General features: G+C 47.1%; 1 protein-coding gene across 1 annotated transcript in view; it reads right to left on the reverse strand.

The window, feature by feature from the left end:
- Positions 1 to 722: 722 nt before the first annotated feature.
- LOC142652628 (voltage-gated inwardly rectifying potassium channel KCNH2-like) overlaps positions 723 to 25,529 on the reverse strand; it is a 151,920-nt gene continuing 127,113 nt past the window's right edge. Inside the window, exons 3-6 of the mRNA XM_075828284.1 lie at positions 9,954 to 10,115; positions 6,078 to 6,515; positions 1,365 to 1,579; positions 723 to 881 (exon numbers count right to left, since the gene is read on the reverse strand). Coding sequence (XP_075684399.1) covers positions 723 to 881; positions 1,365 to 1,579; positions 6,078 to 6,515; positions 9,954 to 10,115 — 974 coding nt within the window. The remainder of the gene's footprint in view (positions 882 to 1,364; positions 1,580 to 6,077; positions 6,516 to 9,953; positions 10,116 to 25,529) is intronic.

The raw sequence follows: 25,529 nt of genomic DNA on the forward strand, positions 1-25,529 counted from the left end.
CGTTCCAGGATAGTCGTCCATTATACTTTCTATTCACTTTGACTTCATTGATTTAATGGCGACTTCTCATGAGCTATAAATCCTTGAAATCCGCGGCATCATCCGTACGGCGCGCGGCGCTCCATCTCACAAATAATCCTCCGTTCCCTCAATATTAATCTTTATTGAGAGAGCCTTGAAAAGAACATTGGACTTGTCGTCTGTGGAGAAAGCGCCGGGATCTGCCGCGTTCCCTACAGACGAATCGAATCACTCTAAAGTGTGACAAATACCCGCCGGCCGCAGCGCCTCTTGTCAGGGGGAGGGGGGGGGGGCTCGTAAGATGTAATATAATATTTTGCAGAGAAATACGATTTAGCGGCCGCATATTTATTTTTTTCTCTGCAAAAGTAAAATCGCATGGAGGAGCTTCTTAGATGTTGACATGTCCATAGAGCTGGTGAAGAATATAAAGAAGGCACTCGTCGGGTCCCTACAGATTGGGGGCCCCAAAATTAAGATGGCTTGTCCCACTTTTGGGTGGGAGTGACCTTGCAGATTTCCAGTTATATTATGTTTTCTACTCCAAACACATCCAGAGCTGCACTCACGAATCTGCTAGCTGTAGCCTCTTGGAGTCCATCCTCACCGCGCTGACAATCTTGACCTAGCTAAGATCTTATAGCGCGCTTTGCTCTGCTTCACTGCATTGTGGGAGATGTCATTTTTTTTCTATACCAGGCTTATGTGCAATATTTGGTGTAAACACTACATCTCCTGCCATGCACCACAACAATGTAAACTGTGCAGAAGCCATAAGTCAGCAGGTGGCTATGGTGAAAAGGAAAGCCACATGAGAGCGGATTTGGAACCAACAGTTTTGACTGCTGCTCTGGATGTGACTGGAGTAGAAGATATGATCTATGATCATATGATCATCTACATGAGTGTGGTATCACCATAGATCTACCGTGATCACGTCTTCACCATTCAATGTTATCCATGTGATCATATTGTGATGCATCAACCGATCGAGGATCCACAATGATCACATATAGAGCAATCATATATCTATACAGTCCACAGAAGAAGACTTCACATTAATTGGTCATTTCTTGATTTTTTGGGGAAGGTCTCTTTAAATAAATAAAATGTTGGGCCGATCTATACATCCAACTCAACATTAAACCATTCACAGTATACGACCAACGAGGAGGATTTATCAAGACCAGCGATACGGAAAGATGGAGGAGATGAGCGTAGCAACCAATCAGAGTCGAGGTTACATTTTTCATGGGTCCCGGTAAATGAAAGCAGCAATCTGATTGGTTGCTATGGGCAGCTCCTCCATTATCGGGGGTTCCATATAAGCGGGAGCGTCCTACCTGCGTGACCTTCTCCGTCACATTTTGGGTTCGGTCCTTCAGCTTGGTGGGAGCAATAATCTCCTTTTCGTTGGAAGGCGACGTGAGGAACGAATCTCCCTTAAAGTCCACAAAGTTGAGGGTGATCTGCGGGATCTTACTGATCGTTCTGTACTTCATGAGGTCGGAGTCTGATGTGGAGTTCAAGAGATTTACTCGGACGTTGTTCATGGCTCCTGTGGACAGAAGAATTGATTAGACAGGACCACGCCATGAACCGAGGAGATCGTCCGACCTGAACTTCTGAGCAATCAAACCCAATGACAAGAAGTTGGTTGCTCATTACCAGGGTAGTAGATATGTTTGAGGCCTTTGAGCCAGCAGCGGCTGGGGGTGGAGGAGGGGCCCCAGTTCGTGGGACTGTACTGCATCCTCGTGGGTGGTGTGAACTTAGGCCAGGATTAGACGCTTCACAGACCCTGCAACATTAGCAAATAAGTAAGACCCAAAGCAGCCCTGTCTCCTAGAAAGATTGGGTGGAAAGAGTACTGTGCTCTTCTGGAATGGGATGTAGATAGGGATGACCACCTTTACTCCCCAAAAATACTGGTTGTATAAAGAGGGGTGTGATCTTGGGTCAATGCCAGCATCCCTAGTGGTCTAGTGCAATAAGGGGTTAGTGTCTACATCCCTGGTGTTCTAGTGCAATAAGGGGTTAATGTCATCATCCCTGGTGGTCGAGTGCAATAAGGGGTTAATGTCTACATCCCTGGTGGTCTAGTGCAATAAAGGGTTAATGTCATCATCCCTGGTGGTCTAGTACAATAAGAGGTTAATGTCTACATCCCTGGTGGTCTAGTGCAATAAGGGGTTAGTGTCATCATCCCTGGTGGTCTAGTGCAATAAGGGGTTAATGTCATCATCATTGGTGGTCTAGTGCAGTAAGGGGTTAATGTCATCATCCCTGGTGGTCTAGTGCAGTAAGGGGTTAATGTCATCATCCCTGGTGGTCTAGTGCAGTAAGGGGTTAATGTCATCATCCCTGGTGGTCTAGTGCAGTAAGGGGTTAATGTCATCATCCCTGGTGGTCTAGGGCAGTAAGGGGTTAATGTCATCATCCCTGGTGGTTTAGTGCAGTACGGGGTTAATGTCATCATTCCCGGTGGTCTAAAACAGATAGAGGTTGATGTCATCGTTCCAGGTGGTCTAGTGGGTTACTAACTTCTTAGGTGCCAGCTAAATCTGCTCTCTAAGGCTGGGTTCACACGTGGCGGAATTTCACTTAAATTCCGCTGCGGACACTCCGCAGCGTTAATCCGCAGCGGAGCCGTTTGTCCATTGACTTCCACTTTAATTTAGCAGTGTTCGTTTAGACGAGGCGTAAAATTCCGCTGCGGAGCATAGGCTGCGGAGCGGAATTTGGTGTCCGCAGCATGCTCTGTCTGTTGCGGAGCAGTGGCGGACTCATGGCGGAATTTCTCCATTGACTTCAATGGAGATTCTAATTTCCGCAATGAAGTCCGCAGCTGTCATGCACATGTTATGTGTGCTGCGGATGCGTCTTGCTTTTTTGCCATGACATTTCTTCATTCTGGCTGGACCTATGTATTTCTAGGTCTACAGCCAGACTGAGGAAGTCAATGGGGCTCCCTTAATGACTCGAGCGTTGCTAGGAGACGTCAGTAAATAGTCACTGTCCAGGGTGCTGAAAGAGTTAAGCGATCGGCAGTAACTGTTTCTGCACCCGGGACAGTGATTACCGATCCCAATATACAGCAACCTGTAAAAAAATAGAAGTTCATACTTACCGAGAACTCCCTGCTTCTGTCTCCAGTCCGGCCTCCCAGGATGACGTTTCAGTCTAAGTGACGGCTGCAGCCAATCACAGGCTAATAACAGGCTGCAGCGGTCACATGGACTGCCGCGTCATCCAGGGAGGTCGGGCTGGATGCCGAAGGAGGGACGCGTCACCAAGACAACGGCCGGTAAGTATGAATTTCTTTGACTTTCACAAGGGAAAGTGCTGTCCCTTCTCTCTATCCTGCACTGATACAGAGAAGGGAAGCACTTTTCCCGCAGTCCGCAGCAGCTAGTCCGCATCAATTTACTGCACATTTTGTGCAGATCCGCAGCAGAATCTGCAACGCAGATTCTGTGCGGCATTGATGCGGACAGTTGCGGAGGAAATCCGCCACGTGGGCGCATGCCCTTACAGGAAGCTGAATGCACGTTTCAGCTTCCTGTTACTTCCCTGAACTGATCAGAGAGATCAAAGTGATCAGAGCAATCAGAGAGATCAGAGCGATCAGAGAGGACTCTGTGAATGAACAGCTGCAGGGTGTTGACTGTGCTTGGGTGGAGCAAAGTGCTGTGCCCGCTAACAGTAAGGCCCCATGCACACGACCATAAAAAACCTCCGTTTTTGCGGACTGCAATTGCGGTCCGCAAAAACGGACCCATTCCCTTTCATTGAACGCGGACACCTTTCCGTTGCACTATGGATGGATGTCCGTGCCGTGGAAATGTTCCGGGAATTATGGAACATGTCCGTTCTTTTGCATTTTGCGGGCCGTGCTCCCATACTTTGTATGGGAGCACGGCCCGAAAATGCGGCTGTCAGCCGGCAGCTGGCCGTGCCCGCAATCGCGGGCCGTGATTGCGGGCACGGTCGTGTGCAGGGGGCCTAAGGGTATGTGCACACGATAACTGCATTTACGTCGGAAATTACGGAGCTGTTTTCAGGAGAAAACAGCTCCTGCATTTCAGACATAATTGCTCGTACTCGCGTTTTGCGAGGCGTCAATTACGGCCGTAATTTGGAGCTGTTCTTCATTGGAATCAATGAAAAACGGCTCAAATTACGTCTCAAGAAGTGTCCTGCACTTCTTTTGACGAGCCGTATTTTTCACGCGTCGTCGTTTGACAGCGACGCGTAAATGACAGGTCGTCGGTTTACGTCTGAAAATAAGTTGTGTGAACCCAGCCTAAGAGAGAGCTCCCTGAGCCGGGGCAGACATGAAGTTCCCTTGTTGAAAATAATTTAATACCAGCACTGGCCTCCTGGCATCAATTATCAGGCAGGCTGTCCAGTTACCAGCCGGGTGGCAAACCTAGGCGGAGACCTAAGAAGAGCGCACCTGGGATGGGGGCAAGTCCTGGAATCTCCTGAATTGGGGATCCGAGAAGAAATGCTGGTCCTGCCTGGGATGAAATAGAGACCTGAAAACGAATGATGGACCCACCGTGACTGCAGCGGGCACCTGACATCAACGTGTTGTGCCCTCTTGACATGAGGGGCAGAGAAAAAGTGCTAGGCCCTTTAAGAATGGCTTAGTAGCCTGACAACAAGTGCGGGGCCCTGCTATGTCTTGATGGGATGGTGTGAACTGGTACCAGGATGTGAGCTGGGGTGTAGGGGGCACATTTTTGAATTTTGCGGTAATAAAGGAGGAAAGCTCAGGTCTTGTTCTCAGCAGAACCTCAAAAAGTTGGGTTGAAATCTTCCTATAGTGATGGCTGTAGATGAGGGACACCTTACCGCCGCTGACCCGCGCTCCTCCATGGACGAGCTGGACACGTATGTTAGAGGGCGGACAGCATGGTGTTCATTTTTGGAACCGTAATCGCTATGACGACAATACCGGTAATTTACGACTATGGAGGGTTCTACAGTAACCGCTGCGATCGTATTGACCCCCACCTTTATTGGGACTAAATGCATTTCAATGAGACTCCACGTTGCATGAAGGCGCAAGTCGCAGGTTACTGGGCGGAGCAATTCTTCATGCGGTCGGAGCCTAACGCAGGCGACCTGTGCAGTGATTATTTTATATGTATTATATTGGGAGCGAGGTTCTGTATACCATGGCAGGTGCAGAGGATGACCAGCGGCACCGCCATGTCACGTCTACGCCCAGCGGCAGGTGCTGATCGCTGTAAATCATTATATGGGGGGGGGAGGGGGTCATCTCTCTGTCAGTGTTTAATTAGCGACAAGCCAGAAACATGAGGCAACCAATTAATTCCGGGGTAGCCGGATTAGCCGGCGCGCTCGCTCTGAGTTGGTGATCAGTGTAATCTGTCCTCATAACGGACATTAATCTCCGCGCATTTAGGATCCACAGATCATTAACCCATTAATTGTCAGGTTTTATGCCAAAATAATAGGATTTATAATTCAGGGTAGGAAATGATGACAACGTGAGGGAGGAACCAAGTGCTTCAGGTAAAGTCAAGATGGGAATGTATTTCTGGGTCATGGATGATGATAGTTTTTCTATTTTCTAATCATGGAGGCACTCTGGCTGCCACTATTATGGGGGCACTGTGCCGGTAACTGTTACAAAGACACAGTGAGAGTCACTAATGGGGGGGTTACTATAGTTGTCCCTATTGTGGGGGTACTGTGGTTGTTACTGAAATGGAGGCACTGTGACTGTCCCTTATATGAGGCAATGCAATTATCACTTTTATGAGATCTGAGGCCTTCACTGCGGTTGTCGCTATTATGGGGACACTGTGCCTCCACAGTTATGGGGGTACTCTGTCACTATTATAGGGGAAGGTTGCTGTCACTGTTTCCAAAGGCACAGTGACAGTCACTAATGGGGTGACGGTGGTTGTCCCTTTTATGAGGTACAGTGGCTGCAACTGTTATGGGGTCACTCCATCTAAGAAAAGTGCTGGGTGCCGCTCCCCCTCAATGTTGGACAGAATCTGTATCTGGGGTCTTACCTGTGCTGGAGTTACGGTTACGAAACTTCTTGTCCAAGTCGACCTTCATGGCCTCTATTTCATCCACGGAGGAGGCCCTGCGGATGCTGAAGAAGCTTTCCCGGGATCGGCTGCGGGTCAGACTACAGTTAGAGAAGGACATGTCCAGGTTCAGGTGGTCCTTGTCCGCCCGGGGAGAGGACTGCACTGCAGGATCCTTGCTGCCGTCTTCTTCCCTCTTGGGCTCCGTGCTGCTGATCAACGCCTGCTGGTCCTCCGGGCGAGAACCTACACAATTATCAACCGGAGCGACGGTCACATGTTCTAGAGCCATAGAGTTACTGCTGTGCTTGGAGAAGTCCACCACCACGACATCGGGGTCCTCCTGCGGCAGGGACTGCTTACTGCCAGTCAATGCCAGTAATGTAGGAAACTTCAACCTGAAGGACTTTCCTCTACCTGCAAGAAAGCAACACAACATGTAAGAGGCAAGTTATATATACAGGACGCGAGGGGCAGGTTATATAAGGGACGCGAGGGGCAGGATATATACAGGACGCGAGGGGCAGGATATAAACAGGACGCGAGGGGCAGGATATATACAGGACGCGAGGGGCAGGATATATACAGGACGCGAGGGGCAGGATATATACAGGACGCGAGGGGCAGGATATAAACGACGCGAGGGGCAGGATATATACAGGACGCGAGGGGCAGGATATATACATGATGCGAGGGGCAGGTTATATACAGGACGCGAGGGGCAGGATATAAACAGGACGCGAGGGGCAGGATATATACAGGACGCGAGGGGCAGGATATACACAGGACGCGAGGGGCAGGATATACACAGGACGCGAGGGGCAGGATATAAACGGGACGCGAGGGGCAGGTTATATACGGGACGCGAGGGGCAGGATATATACAGGACGTGAGGGGCAGGATATATACGGGACGCGAGGGGCAGGTTATATACAGGACAAGAGGGGCAGGTTATATACAGGACGCGAGGGGCAGGTTATATACGGGACGCGAGGAGCAGGATATATACGGGACGCGAGGGGCAGGTTATATACGGGACGCGAGGGGCAGGATATAAACAGGACGCGAGGGGCAGGTTATATACAAGACGCGAGGGGCAGGTTATATACAAGACGCGAGGGGCAGGTTATATACGAGACGCGAGGGGCAGGTTATATACAGGACGCGAGGGGCAGGTTATATACGGACGCGAGGGGCATGATATATATACGGGACGCGAGGAGCAGGATACATACAGGACGCTAGGGGCAGGTTATATACGGGACGCGAGGGGCAGGTTATATACGGACGCGAGGGGCAGGATATATACAGGACGCGAGGGGCAGGATATATACAGGACGCGAGGGGCAGGATATATACAGGACGCGAGGGGCAGGATATAAACAGGACGCGAGGGGCAGGATATATACAGGACGTGAGGGGCAGGATATATACAGGACGCGAGGGGCAGGATATATACAGGACGCGAGGGGCAGGATATACACAGGACGCGAGGGGCAGGATATACACAGGACGCGAGGGGCAGGATATACACAGGACGCGAGGGGCAGGATATATACAGGACGCGAGGGGCAGGATATAAACAGGACGCGAGGGGCAGGTTATATACGGGACGCGAGGGGCAGGATATATACGGGCTGCGAGGGGCAGGTTATATACGGGACGCGAGGGGCAGGTTATATACGGGACGCGAGGAGCAGGATATATACGGGACGCGAGGGGAAGTTTATATACAAGAAGCGAGGGGCAGGTTAGATACGGGACGCGAGGGGCAGGTTAGATACGGGACGTGAGGGGCAGGTTATATACGGGATGCGAGGGACAGGATATATACGGAACGCGAGGGGCAGGTTATAGACGGGACGCGAGGGGCAGGATATATACGGGACGTGAGGGTCAGGTTATAGACGGGACGCGAGGGGCAGGATATATACGGGACGCGAGGGGCAGGATATATACGGGCTGCGAGGGGCAGGATATATACGGGACGCGAGGGGCAGGATATATACGGGCTGCGAGGGGCAGGTTATAGACGGGACGTGAGGGGCAGGTTATATACGGGACGTGAGGGGCAGGATATATACGGGACGCGAGGGGCAGGATATATACGGGCTGTGAGGGGCAGGTTATAGACGGGACGTGAGGGGCAGGTTATAGACGGGACGTGAGGGGAAGGATATATACGGGACGCGAGGGGCAGGATATATACGGGACGTGAGGGGCAGGTTATAGATGGGACACGAGGGGCAGGTAACAGACGGGACACGAGGGGCAGGTTATAGACGGGACGCGAGGGGCAGGTTATAGACGGGATGCGAGGGGCAGGTCACAGACGGGACACGAGGGGCAGGTTATAGACGGGACACGAGGGGCAGGTCACAGACGGGACACGAGGGGCAGGTTATGGACGCGAGGGGCAGGTTATATACGGGACGCGAGGGGCAGGATATAAAAAGGACGCGAGGGGCAGGTTATATACAAGACGCGAGGGGCAGGTTATATACGAGACGCGAGGAGCAGGATATATACAGGACGCTAGGGGCAGGTTAGATACGGGATGCGAGGGGCAGGATATATACGGAACGCGAGGGGCAGGTTATAGACGGGACGTGAGGGTCAGGTTATAGACGGGACGCGAGGGGCAGGATATATATGGGACGCGAGGGGCAGGATATATACGGGCTGCGAGGGGCAGGATATATACGGGACGCGAGGGGCAGGATATATACGGGCTGCGAGGGTCAGCTTATAGACGGGACGCGAGGGGCAGGTTATATACGGGACGCGAGGGGCAGGTTATATACGGGACGTGAGGGGCAGGTTATATACGGGACGCGAGGGGCAGGATATATACGGGCTGCGAGGGGCAGGTTATATACGGGACGCGAGGGGCAGGTTATATACGGGACGCGAGGAGCAGGATATATACGGGACGCGAGGGGAAGTTTATATACAAGAAGCGAGGGGCAGGTTAGATACGGGACGCGAGGGGCAGGTTAGATACGGGACGCGAGGGGCAGGTTATAGACGGGACGCGAGGGGCAGGATATATACGGGACGTGAGGGTCAGGTTATAGACGGGACGCGAGGGGCAGGATATATACGGGACGCGAGGGGCAGGATATATACGGGCTGCGAGGGGCAGGATATATACGGGACGCGAGGGGCAGGATATATACGGGCTGCGAGGGGCAGCTTATAGACGGGACGTGAGGGGCAGGTTATATACGGGACGTGAGGGGCAGGATATATACGGGACGCGAGGGGCACTATATATACGGGCTGCGAGGGGCAGGTTATAGACGGGACGTGAGTGGCAGGTTATAGACGGGACGTGAGGGGAAGAATATATACGGGACGCGAGGGGCAGGATATATACGGGACGTGAGGGGCAGGTTATAGATGGGACACGAAGGGCAGGTAACAGACGGGACACGAGGGGCAGGTTATAGACGGGACGCGAGGGGCAGGTTATAGACGGGATGCGAGGGGCAGGTCACAGACGGGACACGAGGGGCAGGTTATAGACGGGACACGAGGGGCAGGTCACAGATGGGACACGAGGGGCAGGTTATAGACGGGACGCGAGGGGCAGGTTATATACGGGACGCGAGGGGCAGGATATAAACAGGACGCGAGGGGCAGGATATATACAGGACCCGAGGGGCAGGTCACAGACGGGACACGAGGGGCAGGTTATAGACGGGACGCGAGGGGCAGGTTATAGACGGGACACGAGGGGCAGGTTATAGACGGGACACGAGGGGCAGGTCACAGACGGGACAGAATATGCAGGTCTCGTGCAATAAAGAATCCACATGAGACATGGGATATAAACCTCAGCTCTGCAGATACCTGGGGGGAACCAATGTGACTGGACCCGGTGATTGGAGTTCTTGGTCGGGGAGGTCAGAAGTTCCTTCTCCATCACCACCTCAAAGTTCAGGATAAACATGATGACGGCGCCATCCTCATTCTTCACGGGCACCACGTCTACCAGGCACAGGAAGCAGCTTCCTGCAGACAGGGGGGCATCGTTACATGGAGGGGGGACACGGGACGTCTACAGGGCTGGACAGGTCACCCCACTACCTAAAGGGGTTTCTGATTTCAGAAAATGAAAGCGTCATGGCTGGAAAATCAAAACTTTCTAATATACTTAGTGGATCACTGCTTCATGGTTATCAAGATCTCTGTTTACTGTCAGTGAATAGGATCTTTTACTGTTTACTTTGAGACTGAAAACATGTCCTGGTCAGGTGATGCTCAACTCTGATAACTGTAGCTGAAACAAACCCTGCACCTGCGTTATCGTCACATGACCAGGATGGATTTTCATCCACTGACAGCAAGAAAAAAAATCCTGAAAACCACAAGGAATTGATTTAAAAGTTCTATTTAAAAAAAAAAAAGGAGAAACTTTCATTATATAACGATTAAGCTTTATTTGCGGAGATTGGATACCCCTGTAGGTAGAGGAGACATATTAGCAGGGACCATTATTAGTCTTAAAGAAACACTCCAGTCAAAACTGATATTGTGTTATGGAGGCTCAGAAGGGGTGGAGCCTGACACAGGGATTTAAAAAAGAAAAAAATCTTTGTCAGGCTCCACCCCTTCAGACTCATTTAAAGGGATTGTCCAGGATTAGAAAAACATGGCTGCTTTTTTTTTCCCAAAAACAGCTCCACTCCTGTCCATGGGTTGTGTGTGGTATTGTAGTCTGACGTGTGACGTTGTTTTTGTAAGAAATCCGCCATGTTTCGCCAATACTGGACAATACCTTTAAGTACCCACCAAGTGAGGTTCCTCCTCGCGCCCCATGATCACATCAGAACCTGAGCCCACTGAAGTGTCCGCTGATGGGGCCGTCTGAGCCCAAAATAATCTATGGAAAGAGTGGAATTAAGTACAACCACCCCCCTCTCTCTACAACTAGAAAAAGCTATTTTGTGTCTTTCTTTCTGTATTCATTTTCAAAACTTTGCTGGTCGCCCTTGGCAACAGACAGGGATTTGACATCACCCTGCTGTCAGACATGTGATCTAACTGTATATCTGTCAGCTGACCTCCCACAATGCACAATAACTAAGGATATTCCAAGTAACTAGAGGAAGGGGTTTCTCTCTCACTTTGGAGGACCCATCATGTCCGTGCATTACATAGACAGACCACAGATTCAATGGGTTGCACTTAAAGGCGCAGTCTGCAGAAAACAACCCCTTTCCAAAATGCGACCTTTACCGGTGATCAGTTGATTGCCGCGGGTCAAGCTTTTTCAACCTAATACGGCATTACATGGCGGCCATTCAAATCAATGGCCATCCATGTATGACCGGGCTGGGTCCACCAGAGCGACTGTCTGTTCTGACTCATAGAGGGGGGTACCACCTCTATGATGTCCATATGCCCCAATAGTACCTATAGACAGGGGTTGTGTAATGCTACTCCCATTGATAATAGCTGATAATGGGGGAGCTCCGCTTTATGCGGAGTAATGCTACAAACCAAAAAACCAAGATGATGCAGATGTACCTGAGGCCCCCCAAAAAACTGTATGGGGGATGGGAAGAGTTTATCTCTCCACTGGAGTGTGTGAGTTGTCACCCATTATCCGCACCCCCTGTAGCTAAGAAGCGGCTCATATTAAGTCCAAACATAAACTGCTCAATATCTAGTACAGAAATATGAAGTATGATAGGACCTTCTTTTATGGAAACAGTCAGCAAGGTGGATTGTTGCATAATGATATATTACACCCACAGTGATCCTATATAGCGCAATAACACACGAGGGTTTAATCATTGTAGGGTATCGTACGGAAAACCCTAGATAAGTGACCTCCACAGCCCTCAGGGTCAAGGACGTTACCTGTGTGACCATCAAATGTGTCCCGGCCCGAGACTTGTGACAGATCCCGGAAGCCATAGAAAGAGCGAGGAGACGAGACAGGTAAAGATTCTCCCACAGGAAAGAGAGAATTTCCAATGTGAAGTTACAGAACAATCTCCAGGCCCTCAGGAAAGACGAGGACTGGTGAGAGTACGACGGGGAAGAGGACAAGTTTGAAATCAATGGTGATGGAAACAGAAACCTCTGGTTTCCGTCGGTGTCAGTTTCTGTCTGCTCAGGGTCCCGTTCTGACGGAAAGCTCCGACGGAACTTCAGAACGCGACCCCAACGCAGATGTGAACAAAGCCTAACACTACTACATTATCTGTACTCAGAGAGTAATCACTATATGTGGTGTTACATAGGACTGCAGGTAACACTACTACATTATCTGTACTCAGAGAGTTATCACTATGTTATCTGTGGTGTTACATAGGACTGCAGGTAACACTACTACATTATCTGTACTCAGAGAGTAATCACTATGTGTGGTGTTCCATAGGACTGCAGGTAACACTACTACATTATCTGTACTCAGAGTTATCACTGTGTTATCTGTGGTGTTACATAGGACTGCAGGTAACACTACTACATTATCTGTACTCAGAGTTATCACTGTGTTATCTGTGGTGTTACATAGGACTGCAGGTAACATCTACTACATTATCTGTACTCAGGGAGTTATCACTGTGTTATATGTGGTGTTACATAGGACTGCAGGAAACATCTACTACATTATCTGTAATCAGAAAGTTATCACTGTGTTATATGAGGTGTTACATAGGACTGCAGGTAACATCTACTACATTATCTGTACTCAGAGAGTTATCACTGTGTTATCTGTGGTGTTACATAGGACTGCAGGTAACACTACTACATTATCTGTACTCAGAGAGTTATCACTGTGTTATCTGTGGTGTTACATAGGACTGCAGGTGACATCTACATTATCTGTACTCAGAGAGTTATCACTGTGTTATCTGTGGTGTTACATAGGACTGCAGGTAACATCTACTACATTATCTGTAATCAGAGAGTTATCACTGTGTTATCTGTGGTGTTACATAGGACTGCAGGTAACACTACTACATTATCTGTACTCAGAGAGTTATCACTGTGTTATCTGTAGTGTTACATAGGACTGCAGGTAACACTACTACATTATCTGTACTCAGAGAGTTATCACTGATATCTGTGGTGTTACATAGGACTGCAGGTAACATCTACTACATTATCTGTACTCAGAGGGTTATCACTGTTATCTGTGGTGTTACATAGGACTGCAGGTAACACCTACTACATTATCTGTACTCAGAGAGTTATCACTGTGTTATCTGTGGTGTTACATAGGACTGCAGGTGACACTACATTATCTGCACCCAGAGAGTTATCACTGTGTTATCTGTGGTGTTACATAGGACTGCAGGTAACACTACTACATTATCTGTACTCAGGGAGTTATCACTGTGTGATCTGTGGTGTTACATAGGACTGCAGGTGACATCTACATTATCTGTACTCAGAGAGTTATCACTGTGTTATCTGTGGTGTTACATAGGACTGCAGGTAACATCTACTACATTATCTGTAATCAGAGAGTTATCACTGTGTTATCTGTGGTGTTACATAGGACTGCAGGTAACATCTACTACATTATCTGTACTCAGAGAGTTATCACTGTGTTATCTGTGTGTTACATAGGACTGCAGGTAACATCTACTACATTATCTGTACTCAGAGAGTAATCACTATGTGTGGTGTTCCATAGGACTGCAGGTAACACTACTACATTATCTGTACTCAGAGTTATCACTGTGTTATCTGTGGTGTTACATAGGACTGCAGGTAACACTACTACATTATCTGTACTCAGAGTTATCACTGTGTTATCTGTGGTGTTACATAGGACTGCAGGTAACATCTACTACATTATCTGTACTCAGGGAGTTATCACTGTGTTATATGTGGTGTTACATAGGACTGCAGGAAACATCTACTACATTATCTGTAATCAGAAAGTTATCACTGTGTTATATGAGGTGTTACATAGGACTGCAGGTAACATCTACTACATTATCTGTACTCAGAGAGTTATCACTGTGTTATCTGTGGTGTTACATAGGACTGCAGGTAACACCTACTACATTATCTGTACTCAGAGTTATCACTGTGTTATCTGTGGTGTTACATAGGACTGCAGGTAACATCTACTACATTATCTGTAATCAGAGAGTTATCACTGTGTTATCTGTGGTGTTACATAGGACTGCAGGTAACACTACTACATTATCTGTACTCAGAGAGTTATCACTGTGTTATCTGTAGTGTTACATAGGACTGCAGGTAACACTACTACATTATCTGTACTCAGAGAGTTATCACTGATATCTGTGGTGTTACATAGGACTGCAGGTAACATCTACTACATTATCTGTACTCAGAGGGTTATCACTGTTATCTGTGGTGTTACATAGGACTGCAGGTAACACCTACTACATTATCTGTACTCAGAGAGTTATCACTGTGTTATCTGTGGTGTTACATAGGACTGCAGGTGACACTACATTATCTGCACCCAGAGAGTTATCACTGTGTTATCTGTGGTGTTACATAGGACTGCAGGTAACACTACTACATTATCTGTACTCAGGGAGTTATCACTGTGTGATCTGTGGTGTTACATAGGACTGCAGGTGACATCTACATTATCTGTACTCAGAGAGTTATCACTGTGTTATCTGTGGTGTTACATAGGACTGCAGGTAACATCTACTACATTATCTGTAATCAGAGAGTTATCACTGTGTTATCTGTGGTGTTACATAGGACTGCAGGTAACATCTACTACATTATCTGTAATCAGAGAGTTATCGCTGTGTTATCTGTTGTGTTACATAGGACTGCAGGTAACATCTTCTACATTATCTGTACTCAGAGAGTTATCACTGTATGTTATCTGTGGTGTTACATAGGACTGCAGGTAACATATACTACATTATCTGTACTCAGAGAGTTATCACTGTGTTATCTGTGGTGTTACATAGGACTGCAGGTAACATCTACTACATTATCTGTACTCAGAGAGTTATCACTGTGTTATCTGTGTGTTACATAGGACTGCAGGTAACATCTACTACATTATCTGTACTCAGAGAGTTATCACTGTGTTATCTGTGGTGTTACATAGGACTGCAGGTGACACTACTACATTATCTGCACCCAGAGAGTTATCACTGTGTTATCTGTGGTGTTACATAGGACTGCAGGTAACATCTACTACATTATCTGTACTCAGAGGGTTATCACTGTTATCTGTGGTGTTACATAGGACTGCAGGTAACACCTACTACATTATCTGTACTCAGAGTTATCACTGTGTTATCTGTGGTGTTACATAGGACTGCAGGTGACATCTACTACATTATCTGTACTCAGAGAGTTATCACTGTGTTATCTGTGGTGTTACATAGGACTGCAGGTGACACTACTACATTATCTGCACCCAGAGAGTTATCACTGTGTTATCTGTGGTGTTACATAGGACTGCAGGTAACACTACTACATTATCTGTACTCAGAGAGTTATCACTGTATGTTATCTGTGGTGTTACATAGGACTGCAGGTAACATCTACTACATTATCTGTACTCAGAGAGATATCACTGTGTTATCTGTGGTGTTACATAGGACTGCAGGTAACATATACTACATTATCTGTACTCAGAGAGTTATCACTGTGTTATCTGTGGTGTTACATAGGACTGCAGGTAACATCTACTACATTATCTGTACTCAGAGTTATCACTGTGTGTTATCTGTGGTGTTACATAGGACTGCAGGTAACATCTACTACATTATCTGTACTCAGCGTTATCACTGTGTGTTATCTGTGGTGTTACATAGGACTGCAGGTAACATCTACTACATTATCTGTACTCAGAGAGTTATCACTGTATGTTATCTGTGGTGTTACATAGGACTGCAGGTAACATATACTACATTATCTGTACTCAGAGAGTTATCACTGTGTTATCTGTGGTGTTACATAGGACTGCAGGTGACATCTACTACATTATCTGTACTCAGAGAGTTATCACTGTTATCTGTGGTGTTACATAGGACTGCAGGTAACATCTACTACATTATCTGTACTCAGAGAGTAATCACTGTGTTATCTGTGGTGTTACATAGGACTGCAGGTAACATCTACTACATTATCTGTACTCAGAGAGTAATCACTGTTATCTGTGGTGTTACATAGGACTGCAGGTGACATCTACTACATTATCTGTAATCATAGAGTTATCACTGTGTTATCTGTGGTGTTACATAGGACTGCAGGTAACATTTACTACATTATCTGTAATCAGAGAGTTATCACTGTGTTATCTGTGGTGTTACATAGGACTGCAGGTAACATCTACTACATTATCTGTACTCAGAGAGTAATCACTGTGTTATCTGTGGTGTTACATAGGACTGCAGGTAACATCTACTACATTATCTGTACTCAGAGAGTAATCACTGTGTTATCTGTGGTGTTACATAGGACTGCAGGTGACATCTACTACATTATCTGTAATCATAGAGTTATCACTGTGTTATCTGTGGTGTTACATAGGACTGCAGGTAACATCTACTACATTATCTGTACTGAGAGAGTTATCACTGTGTTATCTGTGGTGTTACATAGGACTGCAGGTAACATCTACTACATTATCTGTACTCAGAGAGTTATCACTGTGTTATCTGTGGTGTTACATAGGACTGCAGGTAACATCTACTACATTATCTGTAATCAGAGAGTTATCACTGTGTTATCTGTGGTGTTACATAGGACTGCAGGTAACATCTACTACATTATCTGTACTCAAGAGAGTTATCACTGTGTTATCTGTGGTGTTACATAGGACTGCAGGTAACCTCTACTACATTATCTGTACTGAGAGAGTTATCACTGTGTTGTCTGTGGTGTTACATAGGACTGCAGGCAGTGTATCTGGAGCACTGTGCGGTTGTGTAATATTACATGGGAGGATTGTGACATCGCACCTGCCTAGAATGACGGAGTTTATACAGAGGGTCGATATTGTTCCGCCACCGCGCTCTCCTCAGCTTTGACGGGTCGGATTGATCTTTCCTGTCATTATTGGGTGACAAGAGTAAAGTGCACAGACTGGAATAATCCTGGGCTCATCCTCGCTGGGGGGGGGGGGGGGAGACCTTAATCCCCCCTAATCCCAGACACAAGGTTCTTAACAAGTAGAAATCCCTGCGCACACAGTGAGGTGACGGGAGGGTCCAGCGACCCCGGACATGTGACCAGGCTGGAAATCCCTGATCCTTCCATTCTGAAGAGAGAATCCTTAATCCGCCGCGTGTAAACAGCCCGGAGACACATAAACATACAGATCCTGGCAGCCGCCCATACACAAATAATGGAGGCTGCCAGCAGCGGAGCGACAGTAGACGCTCGCCAGTTGCTATTTTCTCTATCGGTTTTCTCAGCTGCACGTCCTGTGTTAACTTACAAAAAATGGCCCAATACATCTCACAGCTGAGGGTTTGTTACAATTTAACCCAGTCTGAACAATCCTCTGTGAGATAAATACATCAGCAGCACAAATCTCTCCCCTGTGACCATTTTTGATTCCGTTTGTTACAATGTATCAGTGCAGTTAAAACGTATCAGTCTGGTGTTCAAACTGTTTAGCTCACAGTGGATTTTCTAGACTGAATACAACTGTAACAAATCCTCAGCTGTGGGAAGTATCAGGTCAGTACAGATTTTCAGTCTCTGAATGTAAACAAGAACGCTTACTGAAAGCAAGCAGAAATCTTGAGAACGGTGAAGTATTGAAAGATAACATGTATTAGAAAGTTGGAGAACTTTTCATTATACAATTAGGAAAGGAGGCTAAACAGTAATTCACAATACCACTCATCCAATCCTCTGTGTGCAGTGATATAACCAGACCTAAAATCAGAGCTGTCAATCACACTGCAGTCCCACCCACATTCAGCTGCTTATCTTGTAAACCCTGGGGACTACATAGCAGTGACCGTTCTAGAATTATTTTATTATAGTATGTCATAATACAAAATGTCTATACATGTTATACTCCTGGAGAGTCCCCAATAATGAGATGTGCCCCCCATGATTCCATTATCAGATGATGTATATAACAGATCTGCTGCCCAGACACTGCACATGAACTGACTCTGCATCGCCACCTGCTGGCTGCACACTGCAGCAAACAAGTTATACCTGTATAGTTACTAGATGACCAGCAGACACCAGTACATGTAGTTTGCTGGTGAAGGGTGACCAGCTGGACCACAGGACTATGCCACGGATGTCAGCACAGAAAAAGGATTAAGTCAAGAAAGAATGGCTAAATGTCTGTTCTCATTATCTAAATATATATATACACTGCACGGTACCACTTCTCCTGTCCTGTATACTGGGTGTAATTCTCAGTATCTGTATTATTCTGTATATATACACTGCACGGTACCACTTCTCCTGTCCTGTATACTGGGTGTAATTCTCAGTATCTGTATTATTCTGTATATATATACACTGCACAGTACCACTTCTCCTGTCCTGTATACTGGGTGTAATTCTCAGTATCTGTATTATTCTGTATATATGGACACTGCACAGTACCACTTCTCCTGTCCTGTATACTGGGTGTAATTCTCAGTATCTGTATTATTCCGTATATACACTGCACAGTACCACTTCTCCTGTCCTGTATACTGGGTGTAATTCTCAGTATCTGTATTATTCTGTATATATATACACTGCACAGTACCACTTCTCCTGTCTTGTATACTGGGTGTAATTCTCAGTATCTGTATTATTCTGTATATATACACTGCACGGTACCACTTCTCCTGTCCTGTATACTGGGTGTAATTCTCAGTATCTGTATTATTCTGTATATATATACACTGCACAGTACCACTTCTCCTGTCCTGTATACTGGGTGTAATTCTCAGTATCTGTATTATTCTGTATATATGGACACTGCACAGTACCACTTCTCCTGTCCTGTATACTGGGTGTAATTCTCAGTATCTGTATTATTCCGTATATACACTGCACAGTACCACTTCTCCTGTCCTGTATACTGGGTGTAATTCTCAGTATCTGTATTATTCTGTATATATATACACTGCACAGTACCACTTCTCCTGTCCTGTATACTGGGTGTAATTCTCAGTATCTGTATTATTCTGTATATATATATACGCTGCACAGTACCACTTCTCCTGTCCTGTATACTGGGTGTAATTCTCAGTATCTGTATTATTCTGTATATATGGACACTGCACAGTACCACTTCTCCTGTCCTGTATACTGGGTGTAAGGGGGGATTCACACGAGCGTGATTTGGCAGCGTGTAGGGCGCGTGGTTTTCGCGCGGCACGCAATGCCCTATAGAAGTCTATGGGGCAGTACACACAGTCCGTGTATTTTGCGCAGCGTTTGTTCGCTGCGCAAAATACGCGACAGGTTCAATAACTCTGCGTATTTCACGCATCACGCACCCATTGAAGTCAATGGGTGCGTGAAAACCAGGCAGGTCGCACGGAAGCACTTCAGTGCGAACAGCGCACGAGCTGTCAAAAGGATGAATGGAAACAGAAAAGCACCACGTGCTTTTCTGTTTCCAAGCATCCAAACGGAGTGAACCCCGACAACCGAAGCTAACTTCACCGGGTTCGGCCAAACTCGTTTTGGCCGAACCCGGCAAAAAAATTTCCGGTCCGCGACGTCGGGAGACATTCACTGTGCATGGTGCTGAAAGAGTTAAACTGTTTCAGCACCATGGACAGTGACTTGCGATCCCAAAATACATGAACCTGTAAAAAAATACGAAGTTCTAACTTACCGATTACTCCTGTCTCCTTCCTGCAGTCCGACCTCCCAGGATGACACTTCAGTTCAAGTGACAGCTCCAGCCAATCACAGGCCAAGCACAGGCTGCAGCCAATCACAGGCTGCAGCGGTCACTTGGACTGCCGCGTCATCCAGGGAGGTGGGGCCCGATGTCAAGAGAGGCGCGTCCCATGGACGCGTCACCAAGGACGCGTCACCAAGGCAACGGCCGGGAAGTTCTCGGTAAGTAGGAACTTTAGCTTTTTTTTTTACAGGTTTTTCGCTGTTGTGTTCGGCATTCACTGTGGGTGCTGAAAGATTTAGCTCTTTCAGCACCTTGGACAGTGACGGGCGTTGACAAGCCTCATCTCTATGATGCCGGCTGCGCGAAAATCACGCAGCCGCGCATCAGACACGCATGACACACGCAGCTGTCAAATGGTTTTTGCGCTCGCAAAACGCCGCGTTGTTTGCGCGCGCAAAAACGCAACGTTCGTGTGAATCTGCCCTAATTCTCAGTATCTGTATTATTCTGTATATACACTGCACAGTACCACTTCTCCTGTCTTGTATACTGGGTATAATTCTCAGTATCTGTATTATTCTGTATATACACTGCACAGTACCACTTCTCCTGTCCTGTATACTGGGTGTAATTCTCAGTATCTGTATTATTCTGTATATATGGACACTGCACAGTACCACTTCTCCTGTCCTGTATACTGGGTGTAATTCTCTGTATCTGTATTATTCTGTATATATGGACACTGCACAGTACCACTTCTCCTGTCCTGTACACTGGGTGTAATTCTCAGTATCTGTATTATTCTGTATATATGGACACTGCACAGTACCACTTCTCCTGTCCTGTATACTGGGTGTAATTCTCAGTATCTGTATTATTCTGTATATATATACACTGCACAGTACCACTTCTCCTGTCTTGTATACTGGGTATAATTCTCAGTATCTGTATTATTCTGTATATACACTGCATAGTACTACTTCTCCTGACCTGTATACTGGGTGTAATTCTCAGTATCTGTATTATTCTGTATATATGGACACTGCACAGCACCCCTTCTCCTGTCCTGTATACTGGGTGTAATTCTCAGTATCTGTATTATTCTGTATATACACTGCACAGTACTACTTCTCCTGTCCTGTATACTGGGTGTAATTCTCAGTATCTGTATTATTCTGTATATATATAATACTACACAGTACCATTGCTCCTGTCCTGTATACTGGGTGTAATTCTCAGTATCTGTATTATTCTGTATATATGGACACTGCACAGTACCACTTCTCCTGTCCTGTATACTGGGTGTAATTCTCAGTATCTGTATTATTCTGTATATATATACACTGCACAGTACCACTTCTCCTGTCCTGTATACTGGGTGTAATTCTCAGTATCTGTATTATTCTGTATATATGGACACTGCACAGTACCACTTCTCATCTTTTTTAATAAATGTTAACAAACATACACATGCAATAAATCCGCACATACAATACACGGGTCAAAAACCAACACCAAATGAACAAGTTATAAACACATTATCAATCTCGGCCGCCTCCTCTCTGGTCCAGATCACATTCCTACCAGCACTCAGTCTTCTGTATTATAACTCACATCATCCACACATCACTCATCATCCACACGTCACTCACATCAGTATAAATACAAATACACAAAACTCATAGTCACAAATCAATCCAGACGCCTCAAAAGGAACAAAATCAGTAACAGTCTAAAAAATAAATAAAATTGTTAAACCACAATAAAACCAAAAACTGACCCTAACCGGTCCATGTGCCCATCAAATTATATTAACCAAGGAAAATGAGAAATTCCTACATGAGAAAACAGAAGATGTGCCTAATCAGCAAATAACCCCCCCTTTTTTTTTTTTTTTGTAATTATTTTTTTTTTTTTTTTTTTTTTTATAATTTTGAATTTTTTTTATTTTTTTTTACATTTTTAAATTTTTTTTTTTTTTTTTTTTTTTTTCCCTCCACCCTTTTTCTTAACCACAAATCCGCAATATGAATACCAATTAGTAACCAATATATACAATATATACAAAGCAATACTGAACATACATATATATATATATATATAATATATACATTATACCCAATTCAAGACCAATGTCTAGTCCAAAGTCCGTACCTTTAAGCTCCGACCGACACCATCGTCCATCCTTCAATGTCTCTTTGATCGGGCCCGGCTTTTTCTTATTATTTGTACCACCCCTCCCCCCCTTTCCCCCCTCCCCACCTAACACCTAACCCCCTCACATCTATACAAAAATACTACACTCTACAAGATATAGTAAGTAAAGACTCGGCCTGTACAATGGCATACATTACCTGACATAACACATAACACATCCTTAACAAATCCTACCCACAAGGCCCTGGTTCGGTACCTGCAAGCCCTATATCAGTCATCAACTATAAAGAAAACAAAAAGCTACAGTGACAGCATTAGCCCCCCACCAGGAATAGAGACGACTAGACTAGGGCACGCTGAAGGAAAAACCCCTCCAAAGCATGGAGGCCCTACTCGTGCCCAGTCTCTCGAACTCCAAAGAACGAACCTTCCCCAGGTCACCGAGAATGTTCCTCACCACCTCTTCCTCCGGGAGGGTTTTTTGTCTGGTTGATACAAAACACCGTGCGTTCCACGTGCCGTACCTGACCGCTAAGCTGACTAAGAATAAAGTGCCCCGATCTCGACCACCCAGGTGTCTGAATGTTCCATAGGCCCATTCCGCATAGGAGAGACCGGTCAGACCAGGCCAACCAATGGAGGCACCCACCCTGCTGTAGACCCCTGTATTGAGGGGACAATGAAGCAGGAAGTGCTCCATGCTTTCCAGCACGCCGCCACACTCCTCCCGGGGACAACCCCTTTCCTCAGGGTTCCTGTGTTTCAAGTTGTCCCTCACATACAGTTTCCCATGGAAGCAACGCCAAGCCAAGTCCCAAAACTTTAAAGGGATCCTACTAGAATTTAAAACCCTCAAACCAACCTCCAGATCCCGACTTGGGCAGTCCCTGAGCGCCAGGGGCTTCTGGAAATGGGTCAACAGAACCCTGTTGTCAAGGAGCCTCCTTGACAGAGTCCTGATCTCCCACATCCCCAGACCCCACCGGCGAATTGTTTTCAGAACCACGGTAGCGTAAGCCGGAAGATGCCCATGCGGCGTGCGAAGGTCCTTCACTTGCCCTCCTGTCTCCCATTCCTGGAAGAAAGGCCGAAACCACCCCCTGCAGGAGACTACCCACGGAGGAGCCCTCTCTTGCCAGAGGTTTGACATGTTGATCTTTACAAAGGTATTAACCAGGAATACCACAGGGTTGACCATACACAACCCCCCTAGTCTCCTCGTACGGTATGTCACCTCCCTCTTGACTAGGTTCAGCTTATTCCCCCATAACATCTGGAAGAACAAGCTGTAGACCCGAGTCCAGAGAGGTTCTGGCAAGATGCAGACACTGCCCAAATAGATTAACAAAGGGAGCAGGTAAGTTTTGATCAAGTTGACCCTTTCTCTGAGGGTCAAAGACCAACCCTTCCACTGGTCGACCTTCTGAGCGGCGATCTTTAGCCTGCTGTCCCAATTTTGTTTGGGGTAATCCCCCTGGCCAAATTCGATGCCGAGAATTTTTACAAACTCCTGAGGCCCTGGAAGAGTGTCCGAGAGATCAAAGGTAGGATCTCCCCCTCCCAGCCAGAGACTCTTACACTTATCCTGGTTGATCATGGACCCGGATGCCTCCGAGTAGCGGTCAACTTCAGACATCACCCACTCTGCCTCCCCTCTCGAGGACACAAAGACGGTGACGTCATCCGCATACGCCACCACTCTCAGAGTGGCTTCCGAGGCTGCCAAGTCCATGCTGACTCCCACCAACGGTCCACGATCTACCCTCCTAAGGAAGGGGTCAATCGCGAACACGTATAAAAGCGGGCTCAGCGGGCAACCCTGGCGAACCCCAGACCCAACCTCAAAAGAGCGGCCAATCCAACCGTTCACAAGCGGAAAACTCTCTGCCCCTGCATACAAGATCTTAAGCCAATCAACAAACCCCCCCGGCAGACCATACCTCAGAAGGACCGACCAGAGATACTCGTGATCAACCCGATCAAACGCTTTTGCCTGATCCAAGGACAGCAAGTACCCCTTCCAACGGCCCGCCCTACTCTGCTCCACTGCCTCTCGGACACCGAGTACAGCGCTAAACGTGCTGCGGCCTGGAACAGAGCAATGCTGAGCCCCCGAAAGGAGCCGGGGTGCAAATTTCACCAGCCGATTAAACAGCACCTTTGCCAGAACCTTTCTGTCCACATTGAGTAGCGCTATGGGACGCCAATTCTCAATGTGCGATGGGTCTTTACCCTTTGACAGGATGATCAGGGCCGACCTCCTCATTGACTTCGGCAAAGTGCCCGAGGAAAGACACTCATTCAACACCTCAGTCAACAGGGGAACTAAAATGTCCTTAAAGGTCTTGTAAAATTCAGACGTTAAGCCATCTGGACCCGGCGACTTCTTGAGGGCAAGCCCTTCAATCGCCAGTCTCACTTCCTCTTCCCTGATCGCCTCTGCCAAGGCACCAAGAGAGGGGTCTACTCCTGGTTCGGGGACAGTTTCAGCCAGGAAAGCCGACATCGCATCCCGATCAAGATCCATCTTTCCCAAGAGGTGCGAGTAAAAGGATCTGACGACCTCCAAGATCCCTGATCTGGACCTTTTCAGGGATCCTGTACTGTCCATCAGTCCTGAAACCACTTTACTATTTACTGACATCTTGCAGTTCTTGTAGGGGTCGGGCGAGCGGTACTTCCCAAAATCCCTCTCAAAAACTAAAGATGCGTGTCTATCATACTGGCAACTCTTAAGCAAAGATTTCACTCTGGAGATGTCCTCGCGGTCACCTCCAGTCGAGACAAGATGCTCGAGTTTCCTCCTCAGGCCCTGATACAGGCGGTACCTGTCCAGGCTCCTGAGGCTCGAGAGCTGGCGGAAGAAACTCGCCACCCTTTTTTTGAACATCTCCCACCACTCCGACTTACTGCTACAAAGATCCAGTAATGGTACCTGGCTCTGAAAGAAATCCTCAAAGGACCGTCTTATCTCCGCTTCTTCCAAGAGAGACGAATTGAGCCTCCAAAAGCCTCTTCCCATCCGGGGGGTCTCTGCAACATTCAGAGAAAATAAAATTAAACAGTGGTCGGAGAACTCCACCTCAACGACGGACACTGCCGAAGAGATGGCATCCTCCTTTAAATAAAACCTATCTATTCTAGACCTACAACTACCTCGATAAAAGGTGAATCCCGCGTGGCCTGGGGTGTGCCGGATGTGGACATCCACCAGGCGAGCCTCACTAGCTATCCTATTTAGGGCCACACAGTCATAAGTCAGCCTGTCTCTGGAACCTCCCCTATCTTGGGACCTCGTGGCAGCATTGAAGTCCCCTCCAAAGACCACCTGCCGACTCGTAAAAAGATAGGGCTTGATCCTCATAAAGAGACTTTTCCGGTCCCAGCTAGTTTGGGGACCATAGATGTTAATGAGCCTGAGCTCCTGTCCCTTCATGAGGACATCCAAGATCAGGCACCTCCCCATTTCT

This window comes from Rhinoderma darwinii, chromosome 5 (assembly GCF_050947455.1).
Source record: "Rhinoderma darwinii isolate aRhiDar2 chromosome 5, aRhiDar2.hap1, whole genome shotgun sequence".
NCBI lineage: Eukaryota > Metazoa > Chordata > Amphibia > Anura > Rhinodermatidae > Rhinoderma > Rhinoderma darwinii.